The 17784-nt window shown below is 38.2% G+C and overlaps 1 protein-coding gene across 3 annotated transcripts in view; it reads left to right on the plus strand.

The window, feature by feature from the left end:
- The window catches only part of ccdc149a (coiled-coil domain containing 149a), an 81709-nt gene extending 68517 nt beyond the window's left edge, over positions 1 to 13192 (plus strand). For 2 of the 3 annotated variants that reach the window (XM_073064899.1, XM_073064901.1), the window contains exons 11-13: positions 4670 to 4702; positions 6511 to 6612; positions 12370 to 13192. In XM_073064899.1, coding sequence (XP_072921000.1) covers positions 4670 to 4702; positions 6511 to 6612; positions 12370 to 12935 — 701 coding nt within the window. In that variant the 3' untranslated portion in view covers positions 12936 to 13192. The remainder of the gene's footprint in view (positions 1 to 4669; positions 4703 to 6510; positions 6613 to 12369) is intronic. The other variant, XM_073064900.1, reaches the window with a different exon arrangement.
- Positions 13193 to 17784: the final 4592 nt, after the last annotated feature.

Here is a 17784-nt window from a genome sequence, read left to right on the forward strand (position 1 = left end):
ATCTATCAATACTCAAAATCGCCAAACTTTGGATCGTAGATTTGGGTCGTGAGTACAGTTCCCCTTTAAGAAAATTGAAGCGAGGACGCAGCACCTGTCTATAGGTATGAAACACAGAGGCCTTAGAATTCCACTTCTGATTATCCTGCTGGTGAATGTGCAGTCCCAGGAAAATAAAATTGAAGACTTCAGAGCAAAATTGCTGTCCAGAGGGACATCAGGGACTGCTGTGTATTCTACTTTATGGAAACATGGCTCACGCTGGCAATTTCAGATGCAGCTCTGCAGCCCTATGGCTTCACCATTCTCCACAAAGACAGGACAACTCAGTCTTTTAAAGGCAGAGGAGGTGGAGTATGCTTTATGATTAACCCATTGTGGTGCACAGACGTTGCTGTTCTCTCAATCCTGCTCACCCGACCTGGGTTATCTAGTGCCGAGGGCGATTTCCACCATCACCACGGTAGTGGTGTATATTCCTCCTCAGGCCATGCCAGGCAGGCACTGGAGGATCTAAGCTCCATAACCAGCAGACATGAAACAGCATACCCTGATGCCTTCCCTGTCATTATGGGGGAGTTCAACCAGGCCAGCCTGTAGAAATCTCTGAACAACTATCACTAACATATCACTGTGGAACCAGAGGAGCTAACACACTTGACCACTGTTATATCACCTTCAAGAATGCTTACCAGTGTTCATCCCACTTTGGAAAGTCTGATCACCTGGCTATATTTCTACTCCCAGCGTATTGACAGCACCAGTGATGAGGATTGGAAATAACATCTCCTCCTTGCTGACAATTAACACAGGCGGCCCTCAAGGATGTGTGCTTAATCTACTGCTTTACCCTCTCCACACTGATGATTGATGTGGCTGGGCACAGCTCAAACAACATCTATAAATTTACCAAAGACACAACTATTGTTGGCAGAATTTCAGTTGGTGATGAGGAGACATAAAGGAGTGAGATAGATCAGCTGGTTGCAGCAACAACCTTCCACTCGACATCAGTAAGGCCAAGGAATTGATTGTGGACTTCAGGAGGGGGAAGTTGAGGGTACACGCACCTGTCTTCATTGAGAGGCCAGAAGTGGAAAGGGTGAGCAGTTTCAAGTTCTGAGAATCAGAAAAAGCTGCAGAAAGTTGTAAACTCAGCCAAGTTTCATCATGGACACCAACCTCCCCAGCATCCAGTACACCTTCAAAAGGCAATGCCTCATAAAGGCAGCATTCATCGTTAAAAACCCTCAGCACCCCGGTCGTGCCCTCTTCTCATTGCTACGATCAAGGAGAAGGTACAGGAGCCTGAAGACACCCACTCAACATTTCAGGAGCAGTTTCTTCCCCACGGTCATCAGATTTCTGAATGGACATTGAACTCATGAACACTAGATCACTATTTTCCCTACCCTTGCACTATTTATTTAATTTAATTAATTGTGTGTGTGTGTGTGTGTGTGTGTAAGTATATGTATATGTCTTATTGAAATTTGTAGTTTGTATTATGTACTGCTACAAAAAAAAACAAAAAAAAGTTTCATGACATATATGAGTGATGATAAACCTGATTCTGATATGGGTCTCTGTTGTGGACTGAGAGTGGGAAGGGAACAGGGAGAAGGGAATCATGGTTGGGAAAAGGGAAAGGGAGGGGGGAGGGAGCAGGAAACACCAAAAAGACATTCTGCAATGATCAATAAATCATTTGTTTGGAATCAAGTGTCCTTGCCTGGTGTCTCAGGCTGGGTGTGCCTGCACCCATGCCACCCCCCACCTCTGGCACCTCATCTCTGCCACCTGTCCCACACAGTTCCCACAGTGCTCCACCCTTGCCATTCCCTTTGCCTCCCCAAATTTACAAACTCGCTCTCCACTCCACACTGACAAGTACAGTACTGTGCAAAAGTCTTAGGCACCTTTGCTGTATATATGTGCTGAAGAATTTTGCACAGTTCTGTATGCCAGTGATATGAAATCATTCTTTCTGATTTACTGAATTGTATTCACCAAACAAATGTCACAGCACTATCATCACCTCATTCACAATATGGTTCTGAGAACTATATACTTAGAAAATTGCAGTCATTCTCGTGCATAGCATACCGAAGTGAATCTTCAGCTCTGAGATGTCACGTCAGTACCCAATCACAAGCCAACCAGCAAGCTTACGATTATCTAACAGTTCTTTCCATGCAAATGATCACCTTGAGGCACATTTCCTTTGATTTTTTTTGTTTGATTACTATTGCTTATTTATTGTACAAACAATATCACAGTATTGAGCTGAGTATCAACACTAAAATACGGGGCTATAGTACATACCTGAGAAGTACTTTACAACCCTGTCCACCGAAGGATTATTACTGACATTGAGTGTATTATTGAGAGCAATCACATTGCATAGGCTGAAACATGCAATATAAATGATAAGCACGAGAACGTCTGCAGACGCTGGAAATCCAGAGCAACAAGCACAAAATGCTGGAGGAACTCAGCAGGTCAGGCAGCATCTATGGAAGTGAATAAACAGTCGACATTTCAGGCCAAGACTCCTCGTCAGGACTAGAAATAACATATTTACCAGGTGTAGGATCGAAGGTTTAAGCCAGTGGCTTCAAGTAACACATGATTCAATTGCAAAACTAAGTATTTGTTACGGGTAACACTTACCAGGTCTGCTGCCCTGAGTCCAAGTTTGGGTAGGGTGGACCCTTAGGTCAGGCAAACGATTTGGTTCAAAACACAAAAATACAATGGCAGATGCTGTGGATCAAAGAATACGAACACAACGCTGGAAGAACTCAGCAGGTCAGGCAGCATCCGTGAGAAAAGAGTAGCCAATGTTTTGGGCCAAGATGATTCCTGATGAAGGGTTTCAGCCCGAAACATTGGCTACTCTTTTCTCACGGATGCTGCCTGACCTGCTGAGTTCTTCCAGCGTTGTGTTCGTATTCAAACAATTTGGTTTCATGCATCTAACACTGTTCCATCTTATTCATAAAATTTCAGTCTTGTGTTTGCATTCTTCATCTGGCAACAGCTGGAGCGCTGTCCATTCTGTCCATTCACCATTCTTTCTGATTTACTGAATTGTATTCACCAAACAAATGTCACAGCACTATCATCGCCTCGTTCACGATGATGAAAGTATGCCTCAGCGAGATCTGAAAGGGCCGAAAAGTAAATTTGTTATTATTTAAAACTTAAAGATATCAATGCACTCTTGATTTTTACAGATTTTAAAATTTCTAGATGAAGTATCTATTCCAGGAAAATTATCATCAATCTCCCATGGCAATTTATCCAGTCTTCCCAATCAATGATCTATATGGCAAAAAATAAAACTGAATTTATTGTCCCTGTTTTACATCAGTAAGTTATGCGGAGGCTCCCTAGGTTATGGATAACCCCATTTATAGAAATCCAACTTTAAACAAATTCTCCAGTACATTTTTCAAAGCATTTTCCCATTACTACTAATGGTATTCATTAATGACGGAATGATGTATACTGTATTGGTTTAATTCTGGGTGGTGTTAGGATGATTATTGAATGAAGGGAAAAGGTGTAGAAAGTACACGTGGAGTGATGTGTGTAACTGGATGATGAAAGCAGCAAGTGGTCAGGTCTCAGGAACAAATCTCTGACACAGTCCGAGGACTGCCCTTATCCCTCACCCTGTACCATGCCAGTGAATGTTTGATGAGCCCAATTCTTCTTACTGTGTAATGACCAAATTTGACCTCAGTACTCTACGCATGGATGACTCAATAGGTCACCATAATTTGATCACTTTTGCAGTCCATTCCTCTGCTTATGAAACTGAGGATCCTGTGTACAACTTAACCACTTTCTCCGTCTGCCCTTCCAGTTTCATAGATTTGTTCACACGTATACCCAGGTCACATTTTTCCTGAGCCCCCATTTAGAATTGTACCCTTGTAATGTATTGCCTTTTGTCTTTCTAAAGCAGCAAGACCTCATTATTTTTGCTTTGTTCTATTTCCCGTGTCGGTCAATCAAATTAACAGGGTGACTCATAATAAGGCATGAAACCAGCAACATGGATCTCTGCAACAGACTCTGATAACCGAGAAATGTGGAGGGAGGTTATTATTTGGAGCTGAGAGCAAAGGTGACCATCTAGCTCCATTTGATTGGGATTGTGCTGACCCTCAAAGATCAGTCTCAGTCCCGGATCTGTGCTGAATTACTAACAGCATGGCAGGCAACAGGGTTAGCAGGGGTTCCAGCTACGCTATTTATAAAATGTGATTGAATTTAAATGAGATTACCTCCACCAACCGTCTCATTCCTTTCTATTCCTTTGTTAATTTTTGTCCTACTGTGGTACAGTAATGTTACTGTTACTGGGAATTGAGGGGAATGCTGAGTTCACAGCATGAATTGTGAATCTTGCATGATTAACATTACACGTATAGAGAGTGCATTTTAGTTGCTTAAATACATCATTTGCATATTTGTAAATCTGTGATGTGACACTGTGAGTAAATTATGTTTGTGTGCTGGTGAAGAAGTTGACCCGGAGTGGAAACTGTATAATCAAGTCTGCTAAATATAAAACATATTAAATAACTTTCATTAATGCAGCTTTTCTTTCCTATAAGTAATGGCCTTTTTTTTCTCTTTCTTCGCTATCCAACAGGTCTGAGCTACAATATCTCTGTGGGATTAGGGAGTAGGTTTTGTTTGTACATACTCATTGAGACATGGCATGCTTAAAAGTTAATTGTTTAATTTCATTACTGACTCAAAATATCTGCCTGAAAACTTAATCTGACTCTGAAAATGAAACTGCTGCATGCAGCATTGAAATGGTCAGTAGCATTGCATAATCTCAGAAATACAATTAAAAATATACATTTAACAGTGTGTATTAGTATCAATTATAATATCTAGATTTACATATCATGGGTAAATTAAATATTGGATGTTAGTACATCAGTGGCCCCAGTCTACAAGCTAACAATTTCAGTTGTACATGGAAGACTGAAATCAACCTATTGATCAGCAATGAAAGGAAAATCTTGTGGACACACTTGTGCCTGGCTACCTGTCCAACTTGCTCATGACAACATATTCACAACGGGAAGAGAACGAAAAGAAATGTAAATGAGAAGGATAATCTGCAGTTGTTTTCCCTTGGTGTGCTGTGTGTAAGGAGGTGGGAATCGTGGAATGCAAATACCACCCCCCCCCCCCCCCCCACCACCTGATTTCCATCTATTAACTTCATTAGTTGAAAAATGCAAAACTACATTAAATTACCCGTGGAAAAAATAGCATTTATATATATATCAACTTTTAAGATGGTCTCAATAAGCAATACAGTTAATGTTACCTTCCTTAATTACTGAACACTTCTGGTATTAGAATGTATTTTACACTGTTATATTGTTATCTAAACACTTTACAAGTACTTCAATATTCTGGGAATCAGTAAGTGCTAATATAGAGTTCGTTGGATCTGCCATTAATCTGACTCCAAAGCCCTGGACCACATTTACAGTGAGGTACTTTCTGGGTACTGATAAATGAAAATGTATTGGAATATTAAATTTGGGGTTTGTATCAATGCTATAGAGTACATTGTCGCTGATAGTGAAGTTAGCATAGATTTCAGTGGGATCTTGATTAGCTGGGGTAGTGGAACGAGGAGTAGCAAATGGAGTGTGAGTTAAGTGTAAGATAATGCATTTTGGAAAGTCAAAAGAGCATTGAACTTACACTGTGAACTTAGTACAAGTACATAGTCCGATGAAAGTGGCATCACAGTTGGGCAGGGTGGTGAAATAAACCTTCTACCATGCTGGCCTTTGTCTAAGTATAGGAGTTGGGAGAGTCTGTTGCAGTTGTGCAAGTCATTGCTGAGGGGAGTACAGAGTACTGTTTTGGTCACCCTGTTATAGAAGGGATTATAGCTAAACTGGAGAGAGTGCAGAAAAGGCTGATAAAATGCTGCTACGACTAGACTGGCTGAGTTTATTCCATGGAATGTAGAAGAATGGGGGGGGGGGTGATCGTATAGAGATGTTTAAAATTATAAGGGGCATTGATAAGGTGGATGGCGACAGTCTTTTCCTCAGGGTCAGTCAGTCCAAAGCCAAGGAGCATAAATTTAGGGTGAGGGGAAAAAATTAAAAAGGACATTTTGACGCAGAAGGAGGTGAGCTGCCAGATGAAGTGATTGAAGCATGTTCAGTAGTATCATTTCAAAAGCAACTGGATAGATACATGGAGGGGTGGGGCTTAGAGGAATATGGGCCAAACACCAGAAATTGGCACTAGCGGTCAGCATAGACTCAGTGGGCTGAAGAGTATGTGTCCATGCTCTGTGCCTCTACTAGTACAATTCTGTACATTAATTTTAATTACAACCTTTCATGAGATATAAAAATCTGTGAATCAGGGTGTGCAATACTTCAATTATCAGTAATTATATTGCAACTATTTTTTTTAACCTATTACAACTTTTGATGACAACAGGAGGGAGAGAAACTATAACATTAACTGATGCTACCATTCATGGGGATGAAGGAGAAAGATCACCTATGTTTGAGGATATTCAATCACAGATGCAGCAAAATGGTAAGTGAAGTAAAAACATGGCATTTCATGAGCAATGCAACAGGTCAGGTAGCATCCATGGAGAGGAATAAGCAGTCAATGTTTCAGGCCAAGACCCTTCATCAGGATTGGAAAGGAAGGGAGGCGGAAGCTATCACTTTCCTGATTATACCCCATCCCCTACCTCCCACCGCCTTAATCTGGCTTCCCAATACTTTTCCCAACATGCCTTTGGATTGCCAGACCCATACAGTGTTATCTCTTCCAACTGGTGCATTAATAAAGGCTTTTTGAAAACCTGATGCAAAGAATATCGCCCACAATGGCCTCATACACTCCTTATTGACTTCCTCAAGCAAATCCCTTGCATTTGTGAGGTAAATACATGATGGGTTTTCTCTTTGGAGTGATGGAGGATGAGAGATATATAAGATGATAAGAGACACAGATCGATAGTCAGTGACTTTTCCTAAGGCGGAAGGGACTAATACAAGGGGCCATAATTTTAAGATGATTGGAGGGGGATGTTAGAGGTATTTTTTTTTTGCATAGAGAATGGTGGGTGCCAGGGGAAGTAGTAGATGCAGATACATTAGGGACATTTAAGAAACTCTTAGATAGGCATATGGATGATAGAAAAATGGGGGGCTTCAACTCAGTGACCACTTTATTAGGCATGCCTGTACACCTCCTTGTTAATGTATATAATCGTCCAATCGTTTGGCAGCAACTCAATGCATAAAATTAGGCAGACATGGTCAAGAGGTTCAGTTGTTCAGATTAGAAGATAAATGTGATCTAAGTGACTTTGTTCATGGAATGTTTGTTGGTGCCAGACAGGGTGGTTTGAGTATCTCAGAAACGGCTGATCTCCTGGGATTTTCACACACAACAATCTAGAGTTTACAGAGAAAGGTACAAGAAACAGAAAAAAAATCCAGTGAGTGGCAATTCTGTGGGTGAAAATGCCTCGTTAATGAGAAAGGTCAGATGAGAATGGCCAGACTGGTTCAAGCTGACAGGAAGGTGGCTTTAACTCAAATAGCCAGGCATTAATGCAGCAGGGTGCAAAAAAGCATCTCTGAATGCACAAAACATTGAAACTTGAAGTCGAATCCCCACTTTATTGGGTACAAGAAGTGCCTAATAAAGTGGCCAATGAATGTATGTAGAAGGGAAAGGTTAGATCAGGAGTTCCCAACCTTTTTTATGCCATGGACCTCTTACCATTAACCGAGAGGTATATGGACCCTAGGTTGGATTGGACTTAGAGTAGGTTAAAAGGTTGGCACAACATCATGGGCCAGAGGGCTTATACTGTGCTGTAATGTTCTAAGTTCTATAATACATTTTCCTGAACAATGTTGATCATTGATCACTTCAGGTTAAATTCCTCTCTAGGTGATCATGAGCAACATCCCTTGGAACAGATTTTAAAATGGCAGGTCTAATAACTGCTAGGACTTTATCCACTTTACATTTGGACCACATAGGCCCTTCCTAGTTTACTGGAAATGATCCTCAATCTCAAACGAGCCTTTGCCTCACATATTGAATCTGCATTTTCCCCAGTACTTAGAGATGAATTACTGTGTATCGTTACCTTGCAGCATGTTCAGTCAAAATGCTTTAATCCTGGTTTTAGACCATTGCCACCTTGGCTTTTACTGAATCAATTCCAGCAACATTGTTGTCACTTTAGCATTACCTTCAGTAATGAAAACCATTGCAAATTATCCATTCAGTAATTCAGCCATATCCTGATCCTCTTATCTAATCTGCCATGCTTAATCTCTCAAAGGGCCAATGTGGTTTTTCATCATTTTCTGAGTTTGAACACAATTGAGAAAGCTTTATTATTGCTGGTATTTCTGCCCTTAAATCCTTTACCGAGCACTTTTTTAGCATCTCAAATAGTGACTTAATTATCCTCCGTGTCAGTCTTCCATTGCAGCTACTTTATGCAAAAGATTTTCTTAGGATGCATGCCTTTTGTTTAGCCTTTTAGCTTTCAATGTGCTGTCCACTTGCATTTTTACCTGAAGTGCATCTATTTATATATAAATAAACAGTTTCTACTATTTCATACTGTATTTCATTTTCCCTAATTCGGATTAAAATCTGGTACTCAAATATCCTTCATCTACCCACAATATCATATATTAGGAATTCCCAACATGGCGTCCATAGGCTCCATGGCATTAAAACGGTTGGAAACCCCTGTCATGTATCGTCCTAAAGTTATTCTTAAAGGCTAAGTACATAATACTGTTCTCCCTGGCATTATCCCTAATATCATAAATTAACAAAAACAATCATATTATTAAATGTTTTCCCTCCTCACTACTTGGCTGCTCTCTACTATGCAGTTAATGATTGGATAGTTGAGAATCAATCTGACGATGGTTCCATACACACTTCCTGCCTAACAAGTCACACCATCTTTCTGATCTTATTTGTCCTTTGAGGCTTGTTATGGACACCAACTTTAAATCAATTTTCTGTTCCAGCCTGTTTATATGACTCTTTTGCAGGCAAATGGAACAAGGTTCAATAGACATCATGGTTGGCATGGACAAGTAGGGCAACTCTGTGTTTCTTTGCTTATCTGTCCTATCTGTTTCAGAATCCCTTACTTTTTCAGCTGAAGGGATATGTGTTAGATCAAGCCATTGTTTAGGAATGAAAAGTGAATGCATTCACATCCATTGCTACATCCACTTGTGATTCTAAAACTTGGGTACAGAAGCCTTTTAAGAAATTCTTTCATGCCTCATGTGGTTTCTCTAATTAAATTGCCTTGTTCCTTGTAATTAGAACTAAGTTTTTAATATTTCCATCAATAGCACTTTGGTTTCCAGTCCTAAAGGAACTGCATACAGAATTAGTTTTTTATGCCTTCATCTTAATTTAGCTCAAATGCCTCTCAGACTCAGATTACAAATTCAGAATCCAACATGGAAAAACATTTTGCACTGGTATTTTTCATCTATTGTACCAAAAGTCAATTCTTCCCCGTACTCAGAGTTTCTATCTTTTTATTAAGGCTAACCATTCTACTTTATCTTTTTCTCTGCACTTGAGCAAAATGTTTTTAAGTGAGTTGAATAGTAATTGAATTTTGATTAGAATTGGAAATGCTTCCTTAAGTTGGTTTCAGAAAGTGTATGATTAAAACATGATTTTTTTGCTACCTTTTCATTTATTCAATTTGCTTTTGCTCACATTGTGAAATAAATCAATAAATTTAATCAAAACTAAAAAGTCATGTGCTGATAATACTCAGCAGGACAGGTAGCAGATGTAGGGAAGAATCAGAGCTAATGTTTTAGATCTATGGTCTTTCATCAAAACTTAATAGCATACTAATGAAAGGTTATAGACCTGAAATATTACCTTGCTTTATTAATGTAACACAAACTATTTATGATAACTTGCTACCTTTTGTGTCCCACCTCCTTCCCTTTCTCCCATGGTCCACTCTCCTCTCCTATGAGATTCATCCTTCTTCAGCCCTTTACTTTATCCTCCCATCACCTCTCAACTTCTCACTTAATACACCCTCCTCCATCCTCCCTCCTTCCCCATCTCCTGGCTTTACCTATCACCTTCTAGCTTATACTCTTTCCCTCCCCTCCCGCCCGCATCTTAGTTTGGCTTCTTCTCACTTCCTTTCCAGTCTTGATGAAGGGTAAACACAAGGAAATCTGCAGATGCTGGAAATTCAAGCAACACACACAAAATGCTGGTGGAACGCAGCAGGCCAGGCAGCATCTATAGGAAGAAGCACTTTAATATAGGTGGGAAGGGATTGAACAAGGGGGGATAAAATAAGTGTCAAGGTATGCAGAAATGAATTTGGTGGGGCAGGAGCCTTCTTTTCTTTCAGTTAGTCCTGACGAAGGGTCTTGGCCCAAAATGTCGACCGTGCTTCTTCTTACAGATGATGCCTGGCCTTAATGAAGGGTTTCAGCTCAACATTGACTCTTTATTCCTTTCCATAGATGCTGCCTCACCTGCTGAGTTCCTCCAGCATTTTGCATGTGTTGTCGATGTCTTTTGTAGACTTTGTTATTTAAGGATGGAAAGTGCCAAATGGTGATGTGTAAACTTGTTAACAGCTAATTATGTACAATTGTTTGTTTTCTTATTTGTGATAAACAATGGGTTTCAAACAGTGTATAAAGCTGGATTTTTCCTTAGGGTTGTTATACCCTGGGAATTAGCTCACACTACCTATTAAATGCTCTCAATGGTGCACATCTCACCTACCCTCTGACAACCAAGTCTATCTCCTGGCCTTCACCTGTGGCTTAACTACTAAACCCAGCAGAACCATTTCTACCAACAGGAGAAGGGACAACAGTAGATCACAATGCCTCAAAACCAGTCACTTCAGAGCAAACCCTGAGGAAAAAAATTGAGATCTGGAGTCCCTAGCGTAGTCCTACGTTGAGTTTAATGCTGATTTGCATCTCCTGTAATGCCACTGGGTGCCAAGCTCTCTCAGTCTCTGGTATTCCTTTGGATTTATCAGCTGCATGGAGAGGGGAGCCTGCTGCATGGGCCACTGCTTGCTCTCCATATTGTACCCCCCTGGCTTGCAGATCACATGGACTGCTAAATCTCAATATCCACGGTCAACCCTGACCAATAGAGGGCCTCCTATCAAGCAGGATTATAGGGATATGGGAGCAGGAGGGATTATAGGGATATAAAAGTGGGAGCAGGAGACAAAAAGACATTGGACCAATTAATTGCACCTGTGATAAATTTTTAAAATTAGGAACAGAAGCCACCAGCAGTACTACATTTCAGATTAGGCAATAGATGATATAAAATAATAGGAAATGGGCTTTTGAAAAACAGCAAGCAATCAGACCAGGTTAATCTGGCAGCAGTCCATATAAGATACAACAATTAGGGTTGATTGGTCCCTACTTATATAGAGAGTAAGTCAGCAGATGTGAATGTGGCAGGCAGTGAATCACATGTGAGTGTAATGTCATTCCTAAAAGTGAATGGGGAAAGAGGCCAATCTAGCTTTACATGCAAGCTCACAACAAAGGCAGAAAGAGAGAGGGGGCACGCAGGCAGCATATGAATTTCCTGGAGTTTGGCTGTAAAGATAAAAGTTTGGCTTCTCAGTCTTTGAACCTCTTTTTGCAAGTTTCATATTGGGAACAGAGTAGAATGTACTCGCAAAAAAGACCTGAAACAGAATTTGCCTAAGAGGGAAACAAATCAGTTCTGGAACCACAACTTGAAATAGAAATTGTGATAGAAATTTCAGAACTTTGCTTTTCAAGTTGGCTCCAGCGGTCAGTTCTGTGACACTGTCTGGCACCTTGGTCACATTTCTCTCAAATCTGACTAATGTAGATAAAATCATGCGAAAATTAACTGGTGAAATATATTTTCAATCTTTCATCAAGTAATTTACAATCCACAAATTCTTAAAGAAATCCTGATCTTTCCTTACCAATAAGTATTATGATAATTAGTACAGTTAACATTTGAATCTAATGCCTTTTGCAGGTCAAGAAGTTTGCTTATATTGACACCATAGGTTTGATGATGTTTTAAAATGCAAAACTAGCTCCACACAGAGCTTTATTTCCTCTGTTAGTAACACCAGACTGTGAAGAATGGTGAACGAGATAATGGAATTGAGTACATTAATACGTTAGGAAAATAGAGAATTAATTGGGGTCAGCAAGGTCCACTGTAATGAATATTAGGATTATAAAATGTCACTGATATTTTGTCAATTTACAGATCAATTAAAAGATCACGAGACTCCACTTCAACCTGCAGCACTAGAATTGACCAGTGAAAAGCAAAACTCCACTGGGTCTGAAGAAATGCAAGTGGAACAAGCTAATAATTGTGGAAGTCCAGTATTTTTGCCTTTAGAAACAGATGCCCAAACAATGGATTCACCAATATCCCAATCTCACTCAGGAAATGAAATAACAAAAATGACTGAAAAGTTAGTTACTACTGAATTAAGCGACGGCCGTAATGAAACAAGTGCTTCAGAAATGCAGCTTATTGAAAAATCTCACAATCATGATGCTCTTTCATCTGTATTGGAATCCTTCATTGCCAGTCCGGAATCAGCCAAAGAGTCTAATTCTGAATGTGACCAGTGGAATCAAAATGAATCAACTAATGAACCATTGGATAATCTTGGAGATAACACAACTTTTGTGTCATTAAATGTGACTTCCAAAAGAAATTCAGATTCTCAGCTGCACAGCCTGGTGACTACAGATTCACAGTCAATATTTGAGAGTGATACAGAAAATACTGGAGAAAATCATAGAGAACATGTGGCATAGTTCATATTTTGTTTATTTCTGTAGTTTAAAGATTATGATAAAACTTCTAAATTTAATTTGAGATCAACAAGAAACAGTAGTTTCCTTGAAAACTCTTTTGGTTGTGCTGGAAAATTTCTATATTGTATGCAATTATCTGAATTACACTAAGAAGGAATTTCCATATTTGTTACTTCAAAATAGAATAAATAATCACAATGATTAATAACTACTGAAAATAGTTAGGATAGAGTGTTAATTAAAACAATTTTCTGCTACCTTTCTGATGGGTTTCAGTTTATAGTACATTTTTTTCTCTTTCACCTAAGTAAAAGAGTCATTCTAAACTTCAAACTAAAAAGAATCTGTGGATAAAGTTTTAAGAGGAGTTTTATTTTTCTCTGTTCTGTTTCAAGATGTTTCTCTTGCAGACAAATTTGTCCATTCTCTTGAACTAAAGATGCAATATTGAAGTTGCTTTGTATTATGTTCATATGTCCTGGTGTGGTTCCATTGACTTCAATAGAAGCAGAGTCCAACATGAGAATATTGGTTGAACACCCTAGCATGTTCCTCTACTTTAATTGACTTGTACCATCAGGAAATCTAAGTGCTGCTTTGTTCATAAGAGAAATTTTAATTTGAAAAGTTAGTTAATGGTTTTTGAGTAGATCTTTTCTCTGAAGCACTTTCGCATAAAGCAATATTCTCTCCACAGATGCTTACTAGCTGGTGGTTTTCCAGCACCTCTGGGCCTGATTTGCTGCAAGTTCTGTTTTAATTTTTGCATTTTATGATTTCCCTGGTATATATTGCAGAGTTATAAGGACTGTGATATAGGATTGTAGTGCTGATTACATAAATATCAAGTTTTTCTTGGAATAACTCTAGAGATTTGTTCCTTTCAGTTTTTCTAATTATTGCTGGTGATGTACAATAGCATCACTAATATTAATTATTGGCAGGCAGGAGCCAACAACACCAAAATGTAAAAGTTTTATTATACATGAGTTTAAAAACATGTATTTCATACTTCTAATTTTAAGAAAAAACGAAGACATCAACAAGAGGAAGTAGTGTTCTCAATATTGCAAAATATCTGTATTTCATTAATAATCAAGTCTATGGCATCTGGAGAATTTGACCATTGTGCTAATAGGAATTATTTATTTTGATTATGAATTAGTTTTACTAATTAACATGGATATTTTGCAACAGACAAAAACCATGGAATTTTAGAGCATGGAATAACCATGGAATAGAGGTGCTACCAATCACTTAAATGCAAAGGATCAGCAACAAGGCTATCACTTTATTTGGATTGGTAATTCTTAGTTAATTTTACATGGAGGGTATGTGTTCATAGCATTCCAAGAATCATTAAGGCTCAAAAACTGTTTTTTTGAAAGAAATAATGGCAAAAATAACTGGACAATCATTTTAAGATTAGCTATAAGCAGGTAAAGGTATAGCAATGGCTTTCAAAGATTACTTTCTATGCCATTGATTATATAATCAAAACTAATAATAATTTTGGCAGTAATTACACCTTGCAGCTAAATTAAGAACAGCACTCTGCAAGATTGTGGTCTGAAAGAAATTCATCATAACTTTTGATTGAATCTGTGGGGAATATTTGTCTGACTAAATGACTGTGCTTTCATGTTAGTTTATGTGTTCTTTATAACTTTATTAGTGATAGAAGTCATGTTTGTCATAATATTTATTATTTTTTCAATTTGTGTGTTTGATGGCTTTTCCTACAGAAAAGGACTGTGCTATTATTTTGCTTGAAAGTTGATTGATTGAAGTTTTATTATTGGCTGCATGTCTTCAGGCATCTCACATTGAAAGTTTTTTTCTGATCAACTCAAACTGAACAAAGGTGGATTTTCTTCTAAATATCTTAGTCCTAAAATAAGAATCATCTTCATGGGTAAAACACATCTTAAAGAGAGATTATTGCCAATTAGAATTCTTAAATCAATTTCGGTCTGGAAAGTTATTTAGAACAACAGGTAAAGTATTAATTAATTATCAATTAACTAAAGCCCTTTCTATTTTGTAGAAATTTAAAAAGCACGTTAATTGTATTATTTTTTAGCATTTTTAAAATTTTTCTTAAGCACAGTACGGGCCCCTCGGCCTATGATGTTGTGCTGACATTGCTATGAAGGGTTTGCTCTCCAAGAAGACTATTCATATTATGATTTTCCATATAATGAGCCATGTTTCATCATTAAAATTGGAGTTACTTCCTGAAGAAAGTTTTTTCTTTCGACAGTAATGCCACCGTGGATGCCTGGTTAACAGGCAAGGAAATCCTGATAGTGCTGTAGACAGAAGAAAAAGGGATGTTTTAGTGTACTGGACTTGTTTGATGAAGTATCATTGACCAACTATCAAAAGAAAAGATTGTCTCGTCTGTTTCTAAAGTACATCTTTTAAGTGGCCTTCCTTATGAACTGGCAATCTGTAATCTTTATCTTTGGTAAATTAGTTCAATTCTCTGCATATGTTTTGTATTTATTTTTTTCACGCAAGCTCTGTAAGAGATCATTTTTATTTTGAATCTTAAATTTTGGTGATGATTTCTGAGTTCCAATAGGACAGATTTCCATTACCTGAATGGCATGCCCTTGTGTTACAATAGTTTTTTGTACAAAAATAAATCACTTGTTTGAGAGGACAGCAAACTCAGCAGGAAGTTAATTTTAAATGAAGGTTGCAGATGTGAACATTTGAATATCTTGTGAGTTTCTTCCACCATTTCCTATCATCTTTATATTTGTCCTATGGCCCTCCACAGAGACTGTCATGTTACTAATTCCCCTTTTTTCCCCAAGTTGATCATTTTATTGCACCATTTTGGTTCCAACTTCAATTGTATTGAATCCTTTGATAAAAAAGGGAGTGGCAATTATCATTTTTACCTCCAGGTGGTGTTTTGTTATGTGGCAAGATTCGAAAGTTCAAAGTAAATTTATCCAAGGCTACTGACAGCTCTTTCATGTGCTAATTTTTCATGCCTAGCCATCTCGATTGCTATTAACCTACTGTTTAATTGGATTTATCCCAGTTTTGTCATGCCAAAGGGTTAAATACTGAAACACCACTGGAGTAACATTTGTCTTTTCTTCAAACTAGTTGCTTGATATTCTCCACTATCCAACATTATAGGCTGGTCATTTGTTGCATTTTGCATGCAAATTGTCTGGTCCAACTCCCTTGTGTTTCAGTAAATACACATAAAAATTAATTAAAAAATCATCAGCCAAGTAGCACTTTCAAGCTTGATGAGGTTGTAAATAATTTATTTGTTTTTTGTTCATCATTTTCTCCTCTCTGTATTCTGCCCATTGGCCGAGTGTGAGCACAGTTTGTCATGATGTCACACTGACCTCACTATCAGATGGAACAGTGTCTATTAATAACATCGGCTATTAATAACATCGGCGTTTCTGCACATGACAGCCTTCAAAGCGACACAAAAGAAACGATATATCAAAAACAAAGGCACACATGTGAATATGTCATATTATATCGATTAGCAATGAATCAATTTATGGAATGGAAATAAAACATTCATTTGGTTTTCCCTTGCCAGTGTAGGCTTCTTCTAACACTCTGCTAATGGATGAACATATAGTGTATGTCAGAATTGAAATTCTTGAATATAAAAGGTATATCTGGAACTTTGCAGATTCCAACCACAGGAATAGTTATTTACCTATATTCCATGTCCATTTATTGGGAGGCTTTGAACAAAACTGTGTAAAATATATTTTTGTTAATGTTGTTTTCTGGGAAGATATTTCATTTGTCTCATTATTTGTAAAACTCTATACATTCTATCACTCAGAACACTAGCTGGATTAGTAATTTCTAGAATGTTGGCAGTGTTGTACATCATCTTTTGTGGGCAAAAATTATTTTTTCTTCTGTTGCTTCCATTTCTACTGAACCAATAATCAATATTTATTTGGAGTTGAATTCCATCACGTGAAAGATAACACCATAATGTTGCACAATTTTTTGATTTTATTTCTAAAAAAAAAATTAGATTTTGCATTTTTCCCCCCTGGACTAAACTTGTTTGGTTTTTTTGGATAGATTAGCCTCAAACACCAGAAGTGCACACAGGGAATGCTGTAGGTGTCTGGGCTTGGACGGAACCATCTGTGGACTCATTGTGTCTGTAACTGCTACTGTGTTTTCCTTTCTTTATTTGATAAAATCTGTAATGCAATCTTAGCTCGGCAGTTTCTGTAATTTAATTAAAGCATCAAAAAACCATTCTGGTAAGAAACACCGATTAGGTGTTTAATTTCTTTGGCTGTTTAGAATAAAGTGTTGATGGGATCCTTGTCCACTTGATCATACACAGCTCCTCGGGTTCAATCTAAGTGATACTCCTGGCCCCTCTTCAGTTTGCAATCAGCATTTGCCTTTGCTGTTGAGCATGACTGGAGCAGGTTTTCCTAGGTTTTGCCCACATGCTTTTAAAGGAATTTAAACAGGATATCAAGCCAGTATCCACACAGGCATAAATAAATGCCAAGTCACCTGGTTTTCCAACATTCACTAAGCTCAGGCCTTCTTGTACACCAGATGTATACTGCTGGTTCCCTGTGCTAAACCAGAAGTTCAAACAGATCTCACAACATTTTACTTTTTCACTACTTTCAGATTCAGTTTATTGTCATTTAGAAACCACAAATGCAATGCAGTTAAAAAATGAGACAACGTTCCTCCAGAATGATATCACAAAAGCATATGACAAAACAGACTGCACTAGAAAGTCCACATAACATTTGGCAATCCCCAATCCAGAGTCCGGAGAGGCTGCTGCGTATTAATATCGCGCTAC

This window comes from Hemitrygon akajei, chromosome 13, assembly GCF_048418815.1.
Source record: "Hemitrygon akajei chromosome 13, sHemAka1.3, whole genome shotgun sequence".
Classification (NCBI taxonomy): Eukaryota; Metazoa; Chordata; class Chondrichthyes; order Myliobatiformes; family Dasyatidae; genus Hemitrygon; species Hemitrygon akajei.